General features: G+C 37.1%; 1 protein-coding gene across 1 annotated transcript in view; it reads right to left on the bottom strand.

Moving 5' to 3' along the window:
* The window catches only part of LOC127417351 (ras-specific guanine nucleotide-releasing factor 1), a 49,120-nt gene extending 42,584 nt beyond the window's left edge, over nucleotides 1–6,536 (bottom strand). Inside the window, exon 1 of the mRNA XM_051657324.1 lies at nucleotides 5,855–6,536. Within this exon, the coding sequence (XP_051513284.1) occupies nucleotides 5,855–6,130 (276 nt within the window). The 5' untranslated portion in view covers nucleotides 6,131–6,536. The remainder of the gene's footprint in view (nucleotides 1–5,854) is intronic.
* Between the last annotated feature and the right edge of the window lie 12,253 nt (nucleotides 6,537–18,789).

Below are 18,789 nucleotides of genomic sequence, written 5' to 3'. Positions count from 1 at the left end.
TCAGCTTTTGCAGCCGAGTCAAGAAAGTACTGTATATGGTTTTGGCGAAGGAAATAGCTTGTAAAAGAATAGATGTGTACCACCCATTTTCAAAGCAATAAGACAACACATAATAAAATAGTTAAAAAAGATAAAATAATTAAATGAATCATTACATCACTAAATAAATCTCCCTTGTATTTCATTTTAGCATTAGCTTGGGTCCATTTTCATTTAAGCATTATCTTTGAGTTGATTTTCCATTTAAGCATGAGCTTTGTGTCTTTTCATTCTCATTTCAGGCTTACGGTCATTGGCAGATCGTGCAACGACAGTAAGCATCACCTTTCAAAATCGATTCCTTTGGACATTCTGGTTAGTGAATCTAGGCGTGTTTTTTTACATCACAACTATAGCTGAGCTTGGAACAATAAGAGATTTCTTGTGAACGCATGCAGATTGGATTTGCAAAATAAAACACTGATTTAAACTCACATAGAAAATGTAAGGGAAATGTTGGCCAAAATAAATTCTCTAAATGACCGTAACATTGGCGTGTTGATTAGACGTTGATTCTGTGAGAGAAGGTCATTATGAAAGAGGGCATCCTACTTTCAAAGGTGATAGAGACTGTCGTTGAGTGATAGTCGTTTCCCTGAATGTGAAAATACATGAAGCTAATGCTAAAATGAAAACACAACCCAAAGATAATGCTAAAATAAAAATGGACGAAAAGTAGTGCTAAAATCAAATACACAGGACATTTATCGGAGTGACACTTTGCACTAGTTGTAAATAGCACCTGCCACACAGCGCGGCTATTTGCACTCAAATAGTCTTGTAGAAACAAAGACAAGACAAACTGCACCCCCAAGTGTTGCTGTAATGGTGTGGTGTGTAAAGACAGTGGCTATGTATTTTTCATGCGACCCACCCAATTCCCCCTTTTGTCCCATGCATTTTTCCCTATCCTGTTTCCTGTCTCCACTCTTAATATTTCCTTTAATACTATTATATAATAATAAATAAATATATATATAAAAGTTGATTGTCGCTCGGTGATTTGGTCACACTGAAGGTCGGGAGTTGAGAAAAAGAGTTGTTCTAGGTAAAATTAACCATGGTTTTACTATAGTAATATTGTAGTTACCATGTTTTTTGACGGAAGTCATGGTTTTAATTCAATTAACCATTGTGTTACAACAGTAATATGGTGTTAATGTAGTAGTCATGATTAATTTTGCAGTTACTATGATTTTTCTACAAAATACCGTGGTGATACTACGGTTACTGTAGTAAAACCATGGTTCATTTTTGTAAGGTAAGGTTAGGGTTACGTTTAAGGGTAGGGTGGTAGTAGGGTGTATGTGGGACTCTAAATAAAAACAATAAACACACTGCAGTGATGCCACTATATGCTAGCATTTAATTAGAAGTGCAAATTGTATCTCCCACCATGTGCATTTAGTGCAAAGATTATGCTTTTTGTTTTTTGTTTACACTTATTGTAAATAGCATCTATCGTTATTTGCAAATAGTCTCTACTGACATTTATTGATTTATGTAGTGATTTAATTATTAATTTACTGTAATATTTTTTTTATGTTTTTTTAATGATTTCATTATGAATGTAATAATTTATTAAAAATATTCAAATTAATATTTAATCATCGTATTTTTAGTAATTTGACCCTCCATACTTTAAAGATGTAATTTTTTTGTATGTTAAAAGACTTTCTCTTATTCCAGTTTAATATGCAGAGACAATTATAAGTAAGCAATTTTTAGGTTGATTCCCTCAAAAAGTGTAAACAATGTGGCTCTGTGAAGATTTCAAAACATTGCTATGCTTGTTTGAGCATCCCGACCAGCCTGACAGAGCAACACTGGCTCAACCAACTGGCTCAGTGGAAGATGTGGGAATTGTTCAGGAAACCTGTTTGAAAACACTTATGAATTTTGTAACTGCATTTGGTGATGCTAGGCGTGCAGAAATTACATCCTTCACCTTTAAAGTACACATTTCATTACGACTGTCTTGAGTGCCAATAAAACTGCATTCTATGAAGGGATCCAAAATAGTAGCAAGCATCAGTCAGTCTCCACTCTCATTCTGTTGAGCTGCAAAAATGCAGCTGTTCCCAAAAAAGAGATGAGTGTTTTTCTATAAATGGGCCCTGACCCCTCAGAGTAACTGAACAGAACAAATTTAGCCTAAACAGCGTTAGCATTAATGGAGGCACCACAAAACACACTGCTACATGCTCCCACTACACACACTAGATCCCTCAAACCACTCTTTTTCTCATGCAAATAGGAGTTGCCATAGGAACCATGGGCTCAAATACAGATATATTAAAGAAGGGCCAATAAATGAATGCTAGAGCAGAGTGATTGGTATGTAAATACAATGACATTGAAAGGAAAGGTTAAGGGATGGTTTTCAATGGAACACTAATATGCAGTTTGCCAAAAAGCACCTTTGTGCTGAGTAAGTGTTTTTGTTTTTTTAGATAAGAGATTAGCATCTCTGACACAGATGAGCACTGCACAATCTAAAAACATCTAAACTAAAGTTAATTAGAATTTAAAATAGATTTGCAACGGTGCTTCTGAGTGACACACTATACTCTCCATATTGCATGCAGATCAATCTGCACATCCCAGACTAAATTTGTCCAAACTTGGCTTTAAAAAAGTAAATATACATGCACACACCTGTGTGTCTGCTTGCAATATTTTGAATGTGGCACCAAACCAGATTAGATACAGTGTCCTAGTTTAAAGTATCAGCAACAGGATGCTCTTGTTTCTGTGAACTGGTGCACCTGGAGAAGCAGTTGGACAGTGAAATACTGTATAATGCTAAACGTGAATACTGTATAAACACTATATTAAAATCATAAGAGGTTTCAAGAAGCTGAAAATGGTTGGTCTACAGACTTTGTGTCAAATCTAATTATGGATTTGGTTTAAGCAGTCTTGCAGGAACAAAAAGATTGCTCTGTGGGGATTTAATATGCTACATAAAACAAATAGTTCCAGTCCTGAATGCAGATGTGCTAATGTGCTGTGTTATTTTTGCTTTATGAGTAAAGGCAATGAAAGGATTTATAATATGGCAGGTATCTTACACATTTATACATTTGGAGTAAAAACACAAAGCCTGCCAATGTAAAATTACTCATGCAAATGAGTTACACTGAATGAGGTTACAGTGAGAGTGCCTAATATAAAGGGTGTAGATTGCGTGAGACTGTCAAACATTGTCACTGTAACTATGCGCTGTTCTTTACAAGAAGACAGGCATGCACCGCATCAAACTCCATGCCGCATCCTGCTTTATCAGCACAGGGACAGCTGTTCACAGGAAGGACCAAGACTCACGTTGAATTGCAGTCCTTACACACACAGATAAACACTACAGGATCTGGAAATAGATAGGCAAAGCCTTGCAGGTTTCCAACAGGTAAAACAACTTCAGCTATCTCAGCCTATGCATTTGGCCCGTTTTAAATAGTCGTGCTGATAAAACAATACTGGTATTTGGAAGAACTGATGCAGCTTTTCAGAGACTGATTCAGGAGTAACTGTTAAACCATCCTGACTAGTGTATGCTTAAGATTGCCACATGGTTGCATAAGTGATTACAGTAAGTGGCTGGATGAGACTTTTGCTTCAGATTGCTGAATCTCAAAGGTGCAGTCAGCAGAATGTTTTTGTGTATGTTTTGCGGACTCTTCTTCGTCCTAGTGGTCTCGAAGTTTATACTGACACCTATCGATGTGGTTGCATGAAGTCTGTTAATTAGATTATGTTTTTTGTTTTTTTGTCTCATAAGACACTCTTCGATAAAATATAAATTTTTGGATGAATTTTCTTTCTTTGTTGATAATCTGCCACAAGCTCTCTACCTGCTTGCGGTGGTGTGGCTGTGTCTTGGACGGAGGCATTTCGTGGTGTGGTGGGTGTGGCCGCCATGTATTCATGCTTACTGTTTGGGGTTCTGCTGTTTGTCCTCGCTTAAACATGTGGGAGCTTGTGGGGCGTTTGTGATTTGTTTAATTGCTCCAAAAGGGACTTTTTGGACATTTTATTTTATTTTAATATGTATGATGTGTTTGCTGTTATAATGTTTGGTTTTCTTGCTTCGTTTACAAGATGTACTTTGATGATTAAGCTTTGTAAAGCACCTTAAGCAATGGAAAAGCACAATATTAGCTATAGCATTTATATGAAGTATTTATAATAAGTTTTATTATTGCTGTTATTATTGCTACTAAGATTAGTTTTAACTTGGTCAAATTGCAAGAAAATAATAAAAACAGCTTTTTCTAGGTCACAGTATGACTGGAGTTTTCATTTCACGCACTGTAAGTGTGATCATGTTTCATCATATTTGTCAAAAGTGCATTTCTTTCATAAAAACATGAAGCTCTTTCTAAGTGTAAAACTTTTAACGAGGACAAAATTACTGAGTGCACCTGTAAGTTAGTTCAATTACTACACATTTCTATAAGAACATGAAGCTCTTTCAGTTAACAGTAGGCTGTAGATACATAATCATCTGAACTGAAATTATTCAAATCCAACACAAGGGATCCACATCTTAACTTGTTTACTATGTCTCAGTGATAATGAATACATAAAATACTTTTTAAAAAAATCTGATAAAACAAAGAGATGATTTGACATTTTTAAAAGTCACTAGGTTTAGTTAGTCTAACCAGAAGCAACTATGTCATTGTTGGGCCAAAATAGTATGAACAATAATTAATCAGACGCTCAAACTATTTGAACATAAAGTTGAGGTTTGGAACCGATTTGTTATTAAACACGTTGTGAAGACGCAGTTGCCAAGGTAGGATGCTATTAATATCAGCGCGGGAATTAAATCAATACGTCAAACAGACTGCGATTCTACGCCAGTTTTCCGCATGATGGCGACTCCGAGGTCTATAAGTGCTTTTTCTAGCGTCATTTTCTCTCTTGTGTGAGGTAAAGAGCACAACTGTCTTTTTAAACTTAAATATCAAAGGAGAAGTAACATATCAAAAGATGAAAGGTGCAGAACTTAAATAGTTAAACTGTTGACTACTGTTGGCGTAGTATTTAAAATTACGTTTACTGCATAAAACGTTGTTACAGCCTACTTTGTGTCAAAGAAGATACACATATAGCCTAATGTCTAAATTAACATATATACATATATAACCTAATTAAATGAAATAATAAATGTAGATGTGTGTGTGTGTGTGTGTGTGTGTGTGTGTGTGTGTGTGTGTGTGTGTGTATATATATAAATAAACAAGCATATTATGTAACGTAATGATACGCTGGCTTTAAACAGTGTAGTCTCATCTTCCACAAAAGGTGCTCATTTCCACAAAAACAAACAAGACATGCCAAATAACACATATTACCCAGCAAGCACAGAACGTTCTCCAAACGTTAGCGTGTGGTTCCCGTTTGGTTATTTTTGGGGGGAACCAATTCTTAACGTTCTAAGAACGTTCTTTTTAGGTTTTATTTTTAAATAACCATAAACTAACGATCACCGAACGTTCCTGGAACCAAAAATTGTTTGCTGGGTAAACATATGACCAAAATAATGTGCAAAATTGCCACATATTGAGCGAGCCAGCAGATGGTTGTTGGTTGTCTGGAGCGCATGCTCATCATTTCTTTTACGCATAAAACAAACCCCCACTCGCTGCTGTCTGGAAGCACAATTGCCATTTTTAGTAGCCTACCCCCCAAAAGTGGCTCTTTTTTAATGGTTTGTATTATTCAGCACGACAGAAGTATGCACAAGCGATGGGAAAGTTGGGAAATGATGAGAAATGAGAAAGTTGTCATTCCATTTGTTTCGTACCTGTTTTTCTAAGCACTCCTTGGCTGACAGTGAAGGTTTAGGTGAGGGCGACCTGTCACACACACAGCCCTCCAACAGGTATAATCCCGAGGGTCGCGAGCTGGACTCGCTTTCAAAATAAAAAAGCATGTTCTGCAATAAAGTAAACCACTTCGTGTGCCATTTCGTGTTGTCAGTGCTCTTTTTGCTTAAACAGCCTCGCCTCGTGCCATCTTTCTTTGCCAAAAGACCCAGGTAGGTGACATGACTATCATTAAGTCGAATTCCCTTCTGCATTTTTGTGAAGAAGATGCTGGTTTTGGGTGGGGGGAGGGGGGGGGGAAGGCTGGTGGGGCTGCTTTTTGGTCCTTACATCTTCTTAGCGAGATCCCCGAGCAGACGGCCACTTTGTGGATTAGAAAGGAAGCATAGCACGTTCTGCCCATCCACTGCAATCACCGCCTTGGCATGAAGTAGGGAAGAAGCGCAGAGAAAAACGAAGAATGCCAAAGTCTACCATCGTAATGTTGTCGAATGCGTTTCAGTTTTGGAAAACGATACAAAAATGCCTCCCGTAACCTCTTCTGTGACGCAATGAACGGAGAGAATTAGGCTACAGCGTATGCGAGTGACGGTTTGTCGCTTTCTCACGTGAAAATCTCTGTAAACCAGTGCGCGCGCTCACTGCTGAATGTGGCAGTGTGGTCACGTGATTCGATTTCAGGCGAGTGTATTTCAGAACCATGGACAGAGAGTCGCTGAAGCCACCAAAGTTGTCCAAACGTACAGTGCTTATCTTAGATGGGCGTGTTGCACAGCTGAATTTACGCATATCCTGATGACTTCATACAGGGTGGAAACCTTGTTAAAACCCCATCATCAAATATGCTACCATAGTTAGAAACTGCACTCATAAAAATAATTTTAAGATTTACGCATTTGAACTTCATAAAAAAATCCATCAAACTGAATTGAGTTATCTCTTAATTAAATAAAATGTAAATAATAATAATAAATAAATAAATAAATAAATAAATAAATAAATAAATTATATTTTATGCTTCATTCATTTAATTTTGTTAAACATGATACAAATCAATTTAATGGAACTTTGTAATGAATTTGAAATTCATAAATCCTAAAAATAGGCTAAAATAATTTTTTGAGTGTGTGCTTAGAATTAAAGTTTTTATTTATTTATTTTTTATTTTTTTTGTGGAAATCCATTTAAATTCTACTTAAGAAGGCATTAATGTCATTGACATTATCAAGCTCACTAAACCTTCAGATGTATCACTGACGTGCACAGAACAGGGGGTACAGGGGCGCAAGCGACTGCCCCTTTCTTTCACAAATCTAAAGGTGTCCTTCACAAATGTAAAGGTGTCCTTTTAAGTGAAGGTGCCTTTAAAAGTGCAGAGATTTAAGCAGAGGTGTCTTTACTACAGTAGAACAACTACAAAATGTTAAAGTACACTGCAAAAATTGATTTTCAAGACAAGCAATTTTGTCTTGTTTTCCTGTAAAATTATCTAAACATTCTTAAAAAGTGATTTATTTACTTGTCAAGCAAATTGGCATAAAATATTAAATCTTATTTTAAGAGAAATCTGACAAAATTGAGTGAACTTTAGACAAAGAATTTCATATTAAAAAAAATATCTGCCAATGGAGTATGAAAAATAAACCTGTTTTCCCTTTGAATTAAGTTTATTTTTCTTACCCCATTGCCAAACAGTTTGTTCTTGTTTTAAGCCTAAATCTCAATAAATTCAGTTAGATTTCTCTGAAAACAAGACTTAAAATCTTATGCCATTTTGCTTGTCAAGCTAATAAATCACATTTTAAGAATGTTTCGATATTTTTACAGGAAAACAAGACTTTATTATTATTATTATTATTATTATTATTATTTTTGCAGTGTATAACGTATTTAAATACTGAATCAAATATAAACATGTAGGTTCAGTGCATTTGCCTAAATAATTGTGGTTTGATATACTGTATTGCACATCAAGGTTCTCACTGAATCAAAATGAAAGGAAATTCAATTGTTCTGCTTCAGATGTTTTGCCGTGGCATTTGCCTGAAATATTCCTTTCTCCGTGAGGTCTTTCCCTGAAATATACCCTTCTTTGAAACCACAGCCTCATTCACAATATTACAGCTATAACCTTTCATTTATTAACTTAAACACAGTTCTTCTAAAATGAAGAGGTTTCTTCTTTTTTGTAATGGCAGAGACAACTTGATTAAATTTTATTATAGCATTGTTCTCTCCTGCATATCCTGTGCCATCTCTCTACCTCCTGTTCTGTACACAACAACACAAAAGATAAATGCACTTTAACAACCTCAAAAGAAATGATGATCAGGTAAAGCGACCTGTAATACACAGAAACAGATAGTGTCCATGTACTCTCTTAACTGCTTGATCCCAGTAAAATATAAAGTTTGATTTTTAAAACACTTCTCTATGTATTAAATAGTAAAGGAAGGACTTAAACTAGCACTAGCATGTCCACACTCAAAACCGCATGGTTGTAATCAGCCTCCTCAGCTTCTTGAACATCTCTGCCATTTCTGCTTCTTTATCTCCTGTGATTGTTGACACTATGCCTGTGATTCACCACAAGCAGAAAAGAATCTACCAAGGACATGTTCTTAATGCTTTCATTCTGCCTTTTCTTGCAGAGTACTCCTGACTCTTCCTTACGTGCAACTGTAAAGATGCTGTAAGTGATTTATTTTTGGAATGCCACATATCTGGGGCAGTACAATGATGTGATCTTTTTTTTTTGGGGGGGGGGGGTATTTTGATCTTTAAGGTGGGCAACTGTTTATCTCTTTGTTGGAATGGGGGTGCTCTTCCTTGATAATTTCTCTTGGATTGGTTCCCCTTGATCGTATCTTGGTGTTAGGCTGGGGGGCGTCTGAAGTTAATCACAATGAAAATCAAGGAGGGCAATGCCCCCCATAGATCCGGCCTTGCCACAAATAAAATGTCCCAACTGCTTAATATATATCACTCAAATAGGTGTCCTGTGAAATAATACCTGTCTCTGACACCCCTAAACTTTGCAGCAAAGTATGAGTCAGGGGAGCAGTCTGCACTTTTTTTAGCCAATCAGAAAACTAGCCAGAAATGTGTGATTCATTATAAAGATTCTGTGGCGTATGCTGACTAGCTTTTCTATACCCTTTTAAACTGCCTTCTACAAATAATGTTACAGAATCTTAGATGCGCATGGATTACATAATTATTTCCCACAAATAATTAGGATTGCTGGCTGACAAAATACAGAGCGCAAATACATCCAACCCTGCCTGCCTGAAATTAACGTGAAGCTCCACCTGCATGTTTTATCTTGTGTAAAAGCTGTATGAATTTTTCTCTGTTCTAAATAAAGATCTGAAATATAGAGGTTTAGATAGTCAGCCAGTTCCATCCAGAGTTTATGGGAGGATTTTAATTAAAATTATTTTAACAATTTTCTTGCTGTTTGGCTGCTGAAAATTGGAGTGGGTGTTGGATAAAGAAGGTAAAGGTCAATGCACATTGGATCGAATTCAACTTTCCTTCTTCAAACCATAAAGGAGAAGAGCAAGCTAGCTATCAGATGCTCTGATGGGCCCTGATGCACATCATTCTTCTCCTCCTATCTCCCCACCATGGTTAATAGAATTAAACAGCTCACCGTTTTCATCACAGTCAATTGCGGATCCAATTATCTGGGCTCGTCAGGACCTGTGACGTGCTGTCACGTGATGCTCCTCTTTGTCTCCGCACTAATGTGGCTGAACAATAAAACATGCTCTAGCACACATGCTCCTTTAAGAACCCAATTTGTTTAAAAGGCACAGGCTTCAATCTGGACCTGTCAGTCTGCTGGCTACTTCACAGAGGAGATTCATTTATGACTTTATCCTTGTTGTTATCTGCTCTCCCTCAGATCAACACACACATAAATCTTTTCTGTCCTGTGTGACAGCTATTTGAGTACATAAATACTTTTCCTTCGATAAGCTGTTTAATGTGGAATTAGCATGGAAATTTAGCTGGTAACACAAACAAACAAAAGAGCTGATATTAGGGCAATGTAGTAATATAGATATGCAATAATACAATTATTTTTAGGATATTAAGGTTCTTATCATTTTTTTCACAACCTTTGATAATAACCATCAGCTCACGTCATCTTTTGAATACATTTGCATGGACCCACATGTAAGGAGAGAGATAGCACTGAGTGTATAGTCTCAGGGCACTGTCCGAAATGATTCTGTGTGTGTATGTGGATTGAAGGATCCATGAGTCTCGAATGTTGTGTTCTTTTATCAAGCACACTGTTATATAACACGAATATGTTTTTTCAGGCTGTTTCTTTTAGAGATTGATGAAGGGAGTAAAAGAAACAGTTTTGTCTGCAGCAATCTGAATCAGCACTCTTCCGGTAGCTACAGCAACCGCTGCAGGAGTTCCAATTGGAGGCAGAGGAATGGCATTTCCAACTCCTCAGGTATCTTTGTCTTCTCTTCTCACCTGTTTTTCCAGCACTGTTTCTATGTCCACATCACAGCATCCTTCTTTTGGATGAGATATGGCATGTATGTGAGAGTTACAACAGCAAAACCTTCATGCTCAGTAATCCAAGCTGTGGATGATTCAATTACAACAACAATAACAATGAAGATCTCATATTACTAATTAGATTTTATTTAAGGTTGTAAATAAAAGTCCTTTCTGCTCTGCATAAAAAGTAACAATATTTTGCAATACGCCATCGAACGGCAAAAGAGTATGTTCACATGCACACCAATACACTGACAACTACCAAAAAGCACCATATTCAATAAATCTGACAACGCAAGCGTTAGATTTTAAATCATAAGGTTATTTTCTGCTTTTGACATAAAATGTAAACAGTCATACACACAACACTTTAGCACATTGGATATGCTGGTAAGAACTCCTGATAAAGGTGTTTGCATGCAATGCAAAATCTATGTGTAAAAATGTATGTGCTGATCGGTTTTTGCTTAAATCTCCACTTCCACTTTCACTTTTACATTTTCACATTCTGAAAGTGAAAGTGGAGATTAATAGAAAAAGGACTTACATATTGATCTGTTTCTCACCCATACTTATCATATCACTTATGAAGATATGGATTTAACCACTGGAGTCTTATAGATTACTTTTATGCTGCTTTTATATGTTTTTTTGGAGCTTCAAAGGTCTGGTCACCATTCACTTGCATTGTAAGGACCTACAGAGCAGAAATTTTCTTCTAAAAATCTTTGTTTTTGTTCTGCAGAAGAAAGAAAGTCATATATATCTGAGATGGCATGAGAGTGAGTAAATGATGAGATAATTTTCAAAAGGGTTTCCCCGAACACTTCTCCATCTTTAGTTGGTCAGACAAACAGATGGAGTAGTCCCATCCCAAATGGCACTTTGTTATTATTCTGGGCTGGTCTGGATGTTCAAAGAAAAAGATCAATGTTTTGATAGCACCACCAGAGTACTTAATTTTTTTTTTTTTTTTTGGTGAAATCAACCTACAAATAGCTTACTTACAATTGTATCTGCATATTAGATGGCTTAAGAAAAAGTATTTTATCATTGAAAACAAAATTACAGATTTCACCTTTAAGGACTCCATTTCAAGAAAACACAGTTTCTTTCATTGTCACGTACCAAACATTCTGATGTGTTATGGATCTTTTAAAAAACATCTACACACAACAGACCTTTAAATTCTTCAACATTTCATACTAAAATGTAGTTATATTTACATTTAAAGTGAAACCTGCATGCTACTGAGTTGGCTCCTTACATATAAAACATCCATCTTAGTATACCGAAAAACATCTTAATGATCATTAAAATGAACATGGCTCAGGATCTAGTGTCCTCTCCACCCTTTGCACTGTGTGTTGGAGAATGGTCTACCCCTAATTACATGATCCACTAGGCTTCTAATTCACCGTGCTTCTCTTAGACGACATTTACTAATTACTCTCTCTTTTTTTAGAAGCAGCTCCCTTGCTCTTATCAAGCCTTCCCTTGTTTCTCATTGTCTGCTCCCTGTGCATGCTCACATGGGCTGAAGATGCTGCCATGGGATCCACCTATCAGATACGAAGGACTATGTGGGCTGTTCTGTCAATGCACTTTGAATTACGTCACACGTGTACCTCAGCTGTTGATCAGTTTGTACTAACCAAACAATGTTGTCAGTGTGATGTGTAACACTGGTTAAGTGCTATCCTGAATCATTACATCAGAGGTAGGTTCTATCATGATTCAGTTCTTGTTTATGTTTTAGTAATAAGAGGTAAAAGAATACTTGCCGTAGGTTATTCAAGCAAATGGTGACAGATCACAAGCAAAGCATCAGTTAATGGTGTCTTGAGATGAGCACATTTTATGTCAATCATTTGCTGAATGATGGACAGTTACATTGTACAGTAGTTGGATTGAACAATGAAGATAGCTACTGCAGAGTGTGGTCAATTAGTATATTACCTACAGACTTTTTTTGCGGTATGGATAAAAACATTTAAACATTATTAGGCCTATTTTAAATACAGAGATCTAGCCATCTAGCCACATTAGGTTATTATTAGATTATTGTCTGACTTAAAAGCCCCAGAGACTGGAATAAATCCATTTTCAAGAAGAGAACATGACTGTGTATTGTCAAAGATAAGCATGATATGATGCATGCGGATGTGGTTAATTATATTAGGCCCAATGTGGCAAAATAATTACTGTACAGAATGAGGGAACAATAAGAAATGTCAAAGATTTAAGTAACACTGACATAACAGATGCCAGATATAGAAGGACCAAGTGGGAACAGACAAAAACATGGCCAAAATGATCAATTTACATTCTAACTACTCTCACAGAAACATTGTATAAAGATGTATCGAACCAGCCTGTTTTGGAACTACAGCTTTGAGTGGGTTTATTGACTGAAAGAGAAGGTTTTCAGGTTAATGAAAACCTGCTTAATTGAGATATTTAATCTCAATAGTGTCCTGTCATTAATGCTTTATACAATGCCTTGTGTGGGTTTTGCTATCAGCATTAGTCTGTTAAAATCCTGTGCACACAGATTAAGTAAAACTGAGGAGTAAAATACACATTGCTTAGTCAACTGGGAAGTGATGGCCTGTCGAAAATAGCTTGACAAGAAACAATAATTTTAACGCACTGATAAAGTTTCTTATAAAGTTCTTCCAAAAAGTTACAGTACCTATTTTCTTTGCCTTATTAGATTATTTGTAATGAGGGGAGAATGACCAGCCTCCAGAAATGATTCGACCTCTTAGCAGTCACTCTCTGACAAAAACACATCATATTTGATGTCTGTTACATGTGTACAGTGTATGTGCGGATAGAGGATGGTTTTGGAATCTTGAATATAGCTTGGCATCTCTTTTTCATAGCTTATGGCAGGACTTGCTGCTTCCTTATAACAGAGGCTGATTCTCCTCAGTCAGGTCCCATTAGTTGGCCTGCCAGTCAAAAATGGGGGGGGGCATGTCTTGATGTGTCCCCTACGCATGCCTGTTATCATTGGGCATGGATGACAAAGGGGCTCTGCAGTAACCTCTGTATTGCCCCCACACTGTCAACATCATTAACAGGTTTTCCAGGACAGTTTGACTGACGCAGCAGTCATGTCCAACAGATGATCAGATTCTGGGGCATGTCAGCTTGCTACATGAAGCTTTGCTCATTTCATTTTAAATTTCAAGATTACACATCAGATTATTACTAGGTAGCACAACACACAATAGGAGTCAAAACACAATGTTTGCGATAAGCCACACAGGCAGGTTGTGGAACACAGCTTGGATGCCATATAAAAGCCGTTGAGAACAAAGGACATTTTGCAATTCCTACAGTACCAGCAACCAAGCCTCAGTTTTCTTTATTCTTAGTGTAAGGCTTAAAGATATAGTTTACCTAAAATGAATATTCTGTCATCATTTACTCACACTCACTTTTTCTTAACCCATATTACTTTCTTCTACGGAATAGGGTACACAGAGTGCAGTTGTGACAGTTTTGCTTTTTGCTATACTGTAAAAATACTGACTAAACATGCACATGAGACACATTTATCTCTTTAGTAACAAAATATTTCAACAATTAGTGTGTGAAGACAAGGAGTGCATTTGTTACCATGCTGAGTACTGTTGTAACAACCAATCCGATCTCAAGAAAAGTCGTACATCATTTACGAGTTGGCTATTTCGTATGTTATCGCACAATGTTGGTCGCATAAACTAATACGACTTCATCACGTGCAAATTCACGGATGTCTAATGCGTAAGCGCGAGTTCCATGCACGAGGCGTTAAAGACATACTTATTAATATTATGCCCTTATCCAAACCCCTTATCTAAACTTAACCAATCAGTAGGGTGTGTAAACATGATAGGAAGCTGTTGTGTGTGACAGAAGCAAGTAATTGTCATATATTAGATGGAAACGATGTACAGCGATGTCATTGGCTGTAGTGAAAGTCGTAGGAATTTGAGTGCAGTCGCACGATATCATACGAATTAGCCAAATTTAGAAAAGTCATACGAATCTTGATGATTTCGCCGTGAGAGTGTGTTGCTCACTTGTAATGTGCTAAATAAGGTATTATACCAAACTTAAGTGTGCTATACTGACACATTTTATACACTATTATTGTTTTATCTATCTATCTATCTTTCCGTCCGTCCGTCCATCCATACTGTATTATATACTGAATATCTGTCTGTCTGGCTTTCTACACATTAATTAAATGATTTGTCTGGCTTAGTTATCGAAGCTTCCTGATGGAATAAACGCTAACAAACTCTAGAAAGTGCATTTGCTACCATGTTTCTTATGGAACGGGCACAGCTGTAACTCTGTGTCAACATCTGTCTCCCACTTATCACCTTGAATTTTTGCCTGATTTGAACATGTCCCAAAATATGAACCATACCTTTAAATATGACATATAAGTTCTTTGCTACATGTTTTCATTATGGTCATACAGTATATCAAACTCTATACCAAAACTTCACAACTATGTGAGAACCAGTTAAATGATATGCCAGTTATTTTAAGTGAGCAAAACCACAACTGATCTGTTGATCTCTTGGTACATTATGTGGTGCACGATACAGTCACATATGCTTGGGGCTGATATGCTGTTTTTGAGGTTTTTCCTCAAACAAAGCCCAAGCACAATTCTGTATGGAGCATTCTATTCACCCTTGGGTTCAGAATCTCAGCGCATACATTGATTCTATTTTAGTGAGCTTGTGGAACACTACGTACAGTCTGAAGGTGCTATTTTATGAGCTTAAAATGAATTATGGAACAAAGTACTGTGCAATGTGTATCTCTGTGGCAGCGACCTTAAAAGCTGAGGAAATGGCAGTGGTCGTGAGCGTTGACCGTTCCCTACTCCCAGTGTGTCTAGATCATGTGATTGTGTTGTATGTTGTGTTGTAAGATGGCAGTAGTCCATCTTATGGCCTTGGCCCATGGCAGTGTGCTGGGTACTGCCTGCAGGGTTGCCACCTGGCTGGTGCTTCCTCCAGTTAGGCAGTATTGCTTCGAGAACTCGGACAGCATGGTCATAATTGAATTTCACACATGCCACAGTGTGCAGTGCTAAAAAGGACTGTGTGTGTTTTAACTCAGTCCTAAACACAGACTCAAAATTTGATATGCATTTCTGATTTTAGGACAGTGAAATCTGAAATCACAAACTTTATGCACTAACATGAAAGAAATGGTCGTTAGGATCACAACATCACTTTCCAAGCATTCACTTAAAGGGACAGTTCACCCCAAAATTTAAAGTGTTTGATAATTTACTCACACTCATGTTGTACCAACCCTGCATGTCTTTCTTTCTTCCATTGAACACAAAAGTAGATGTTCAGTCTCAGTCACCATTCTCTGTCATTGTATGGAAAAAATTATGCAATGAAAGTAAATGTTGACTTAGGCTATCATTCTGCACATGAATCGGCTCTTTAAAATGCTGAAAGTGCATCCAATGAGGAACATGTTTTCTATCTTGAAAAAGTGTCATGTCCCCTGGCTGACATCTCATTTTGTCAGAATCGCTTTATTTTGAAAGAGAAATGAATAAGCTAGAGCATCTTTGCCAGAAAAAAAAAGAAAAGAAAAAAGAAAAACAGGGGTAGAGAAACAGCCAGGAAACAGCATGGAATGATTTTTTGTGAGTAGTATTCACTGTACAAATATAAGCTTTAAGGCCACCAAGATCTTTTTTCCCCCCTCTTCAGATTAGAAGGTATTCAGAGGAAACAATGTACTGTAACATTTTTAAGTTCATTTTTAGCAAATCATGAGTTTTTTTCTTAATAATAAATTTAAACAGCAACAGATGAATCAAGACTTGTTGGTGGCTGACTGGCTGGATGGATACATGTATGGATTGGTATAATAAATCAATGGAACCGTAAAAACATGACAATAAATACACATGGCACAACACTACGTTATGTAGGGCTTTACTGGTTGTTTAGATCAGTGTTACTATCAGAAATAATTAATAATTATTTCTTTAGTTATTAATTAATATTTAAATTAATCAATTGAATCTAACTCATTAAAACCTCATATGGGGCTCCAGTAAATGTAGTGTGCTACGTTTAGGAGCAAGTTTGGTTATTAGCAATAATTAATAATTATCAAAGATAATTATTAATTATTAAAATCAATAGAACATTGATGAGAATCAATGTTAGCTTTTTTAATCCTTTAAATCAACAATTATCAAAGATAATCTTTAATTGTTAACATCGATGAAACATTAATTAAAATTAACACTAGCTTATTGATCATTCAAATTCAACAATCATCAAAGATAATTATCAATTATCAAAAATAAATCGAATATTAATAAGGATTAACATTGACGGGGCACCACCCTGGAATCAGGGACTAATAACCAGTTAGTAAAACAGTCTCAATATTAGATTGTTTTCTTAGGAAAATCGACATCCGAAGAATATCGATTTTCGGGAAAAAAAACAATGAATGAAGGCTTGAATCCGAGCACTGACATCCCGTCAGCATGACACAGGCGTATGCAAAACAAACCAAAACACTTCTCTTTGTAATATAAACAAAGTTTATTTATGCAGTAATATCAATTAATAATTAATACAATGCAGTCAATAAACTTCCGACTTACAACTACAAAATAAACATTGATATGATTATATATGGAAATAAAAATAATCCTATAACACATAAGGTGTGTGTGTGACAGTGTGTGTGTGTAAGGAGGGACACGCACAAAATAGCGGACGTGACTCTCATGGAGAGTATGTCACGCGAGACTTCCGGCCAGGGAATATGACCGCGAATGGGGGCGGAGAGAAACCAGTCAATGGCGTCTACCAGTTACCGCGTGTATCCGTTTGTACGATAGCTTAGGGACAAAGCTGAGCTTTAGCATTTAAGCTATCTTCGAGCCAAAATGTGTGCCAGAATGTTTGTGAGGGGTCGCGTGCGTGTGTGTGTGTGTGTGTGTGTGTGGTTAGTATGAGAGAGAGAGAGAAGTGACAGCCCTAAAGCCGATTTCGCGATCGTGGGAGAGAAAGCAGCTGTTAGTTTATCACTCAGAGACGCGGTGGACGGCTCGTAAAAGTCCCGCGTTATTTGACTCTTTAATGGATGAACTCAGTTGCTGTCTCACCCGTGATGGTGAAATTGCACAACAGTCCAATTTGGTTGGACCACAATACAGCAAAACAAATTCGTGATAATTAATACCCTGAGTATTAATAATGAGCGGACATGGTGGTCCTTAAACTGTACAAGCAAAAAACCTTGAAACACAAGAATAACACACTATAATATTCTATCTCTGCCCAGACGTAAACCTCTTACTTGAATCATATGAGGACAGAGGTAGAATGTGTTTTCCTCCGTCCTTTAACTCTGACCCGGTTCCTTGAGGCTTGGGTGATGACGGGAGGCCCTTTCCTCGCTCTGTCGGTGGGCGGTACGGCTGTTGATTCTCGGCGGGCTGGCGAAGAACTCAGAAATGTCGACTTGATTGAAGATGGAAGAGAAATCTTTAATCTCTTCACTTCTGTAGGCAAACGGATGAAGATGCGAATTGCTTGGCGGTCTCCTTCGGATCTGTTAGAGTGTTCGGTTGAACACAGAGTAATCTCAACTCATCCAGCGAGATGGAGATTGTATGGCCACAGTTTCAAGTCGGACGTTACTTCCTTGTGCCACGAGGTTGCACCTGAGAGCAGTGATGAAACTGCGTCTATACAGGACGAACAAAGTTGCTGGAAGCAAATCCTGGAAGCATTTCAGAGGTATTTCAACTCCTGATGATGTCATGTTTGAGGGACGTTCTGTTGTGTGCCACATCCAATAGGAGTTGAGAGTTCGATCCTTTAGTGAGCAAGGCTTCATGGAATTTGTAGTCTGTTTTGGACTCCCTTTGTTTGATTTTGGCGCGATTTTTATCAGTATAATTTACAACTTGGAATGTGGGGGCTTGAGTTAGGTTTTTACAACTGTGTTAGGCCTGCCTTTGTCTTCTATCTGAATACATGAGGCACAACAGTTAAAAAAATATTTTTTAACAATACTGAATAAGATATGGCCATGGCTATGGCTTTGGTTTGAGCTACAGCTAGAAAACATCTTGATGCATGAAACCATTTAGCTTCAAGCATCATTTAAATGCAGAAATATTTTATTTCTTGATTGTAACTATAAGTCAGAGACCTTCTGAGTTGTTGGGTCGCCATAAAGCCCAATGTCAGTGAGAAAAAGGACAAAAATAAAAACATAAACTAGGCCAATTATCAGTGACTATGAAATCAAACGCTAATGCAAAGTGGCAGAGCCTAGTAAGAGATAGGCAGGGTGTCTTCAAGCTCTG

Source organism: Myxocyprinus asiaticus, chromosome 26 (genome assembly GCF_019703515.2).
Source record: "Myxocyprinus asiaticus isolate MX2 ecotype Aquarium Trade chromosome 26, UBuf_Myxa_2, whole genome shotgun sequence".
In the NCBI taxonomy this organism is placed as follows: Eukaryota; Metazoa; Chordata; class Actinopteri; order Cypriniformes; family Catostomidae; genus Myxocyprinus; species Myxocyprinus asiaticus.
The sequence above is the reverse complement of the archived record's forward strand: the minus strand, read 5'-3'. Positions and strand labels throughout refer to the sequence as shown.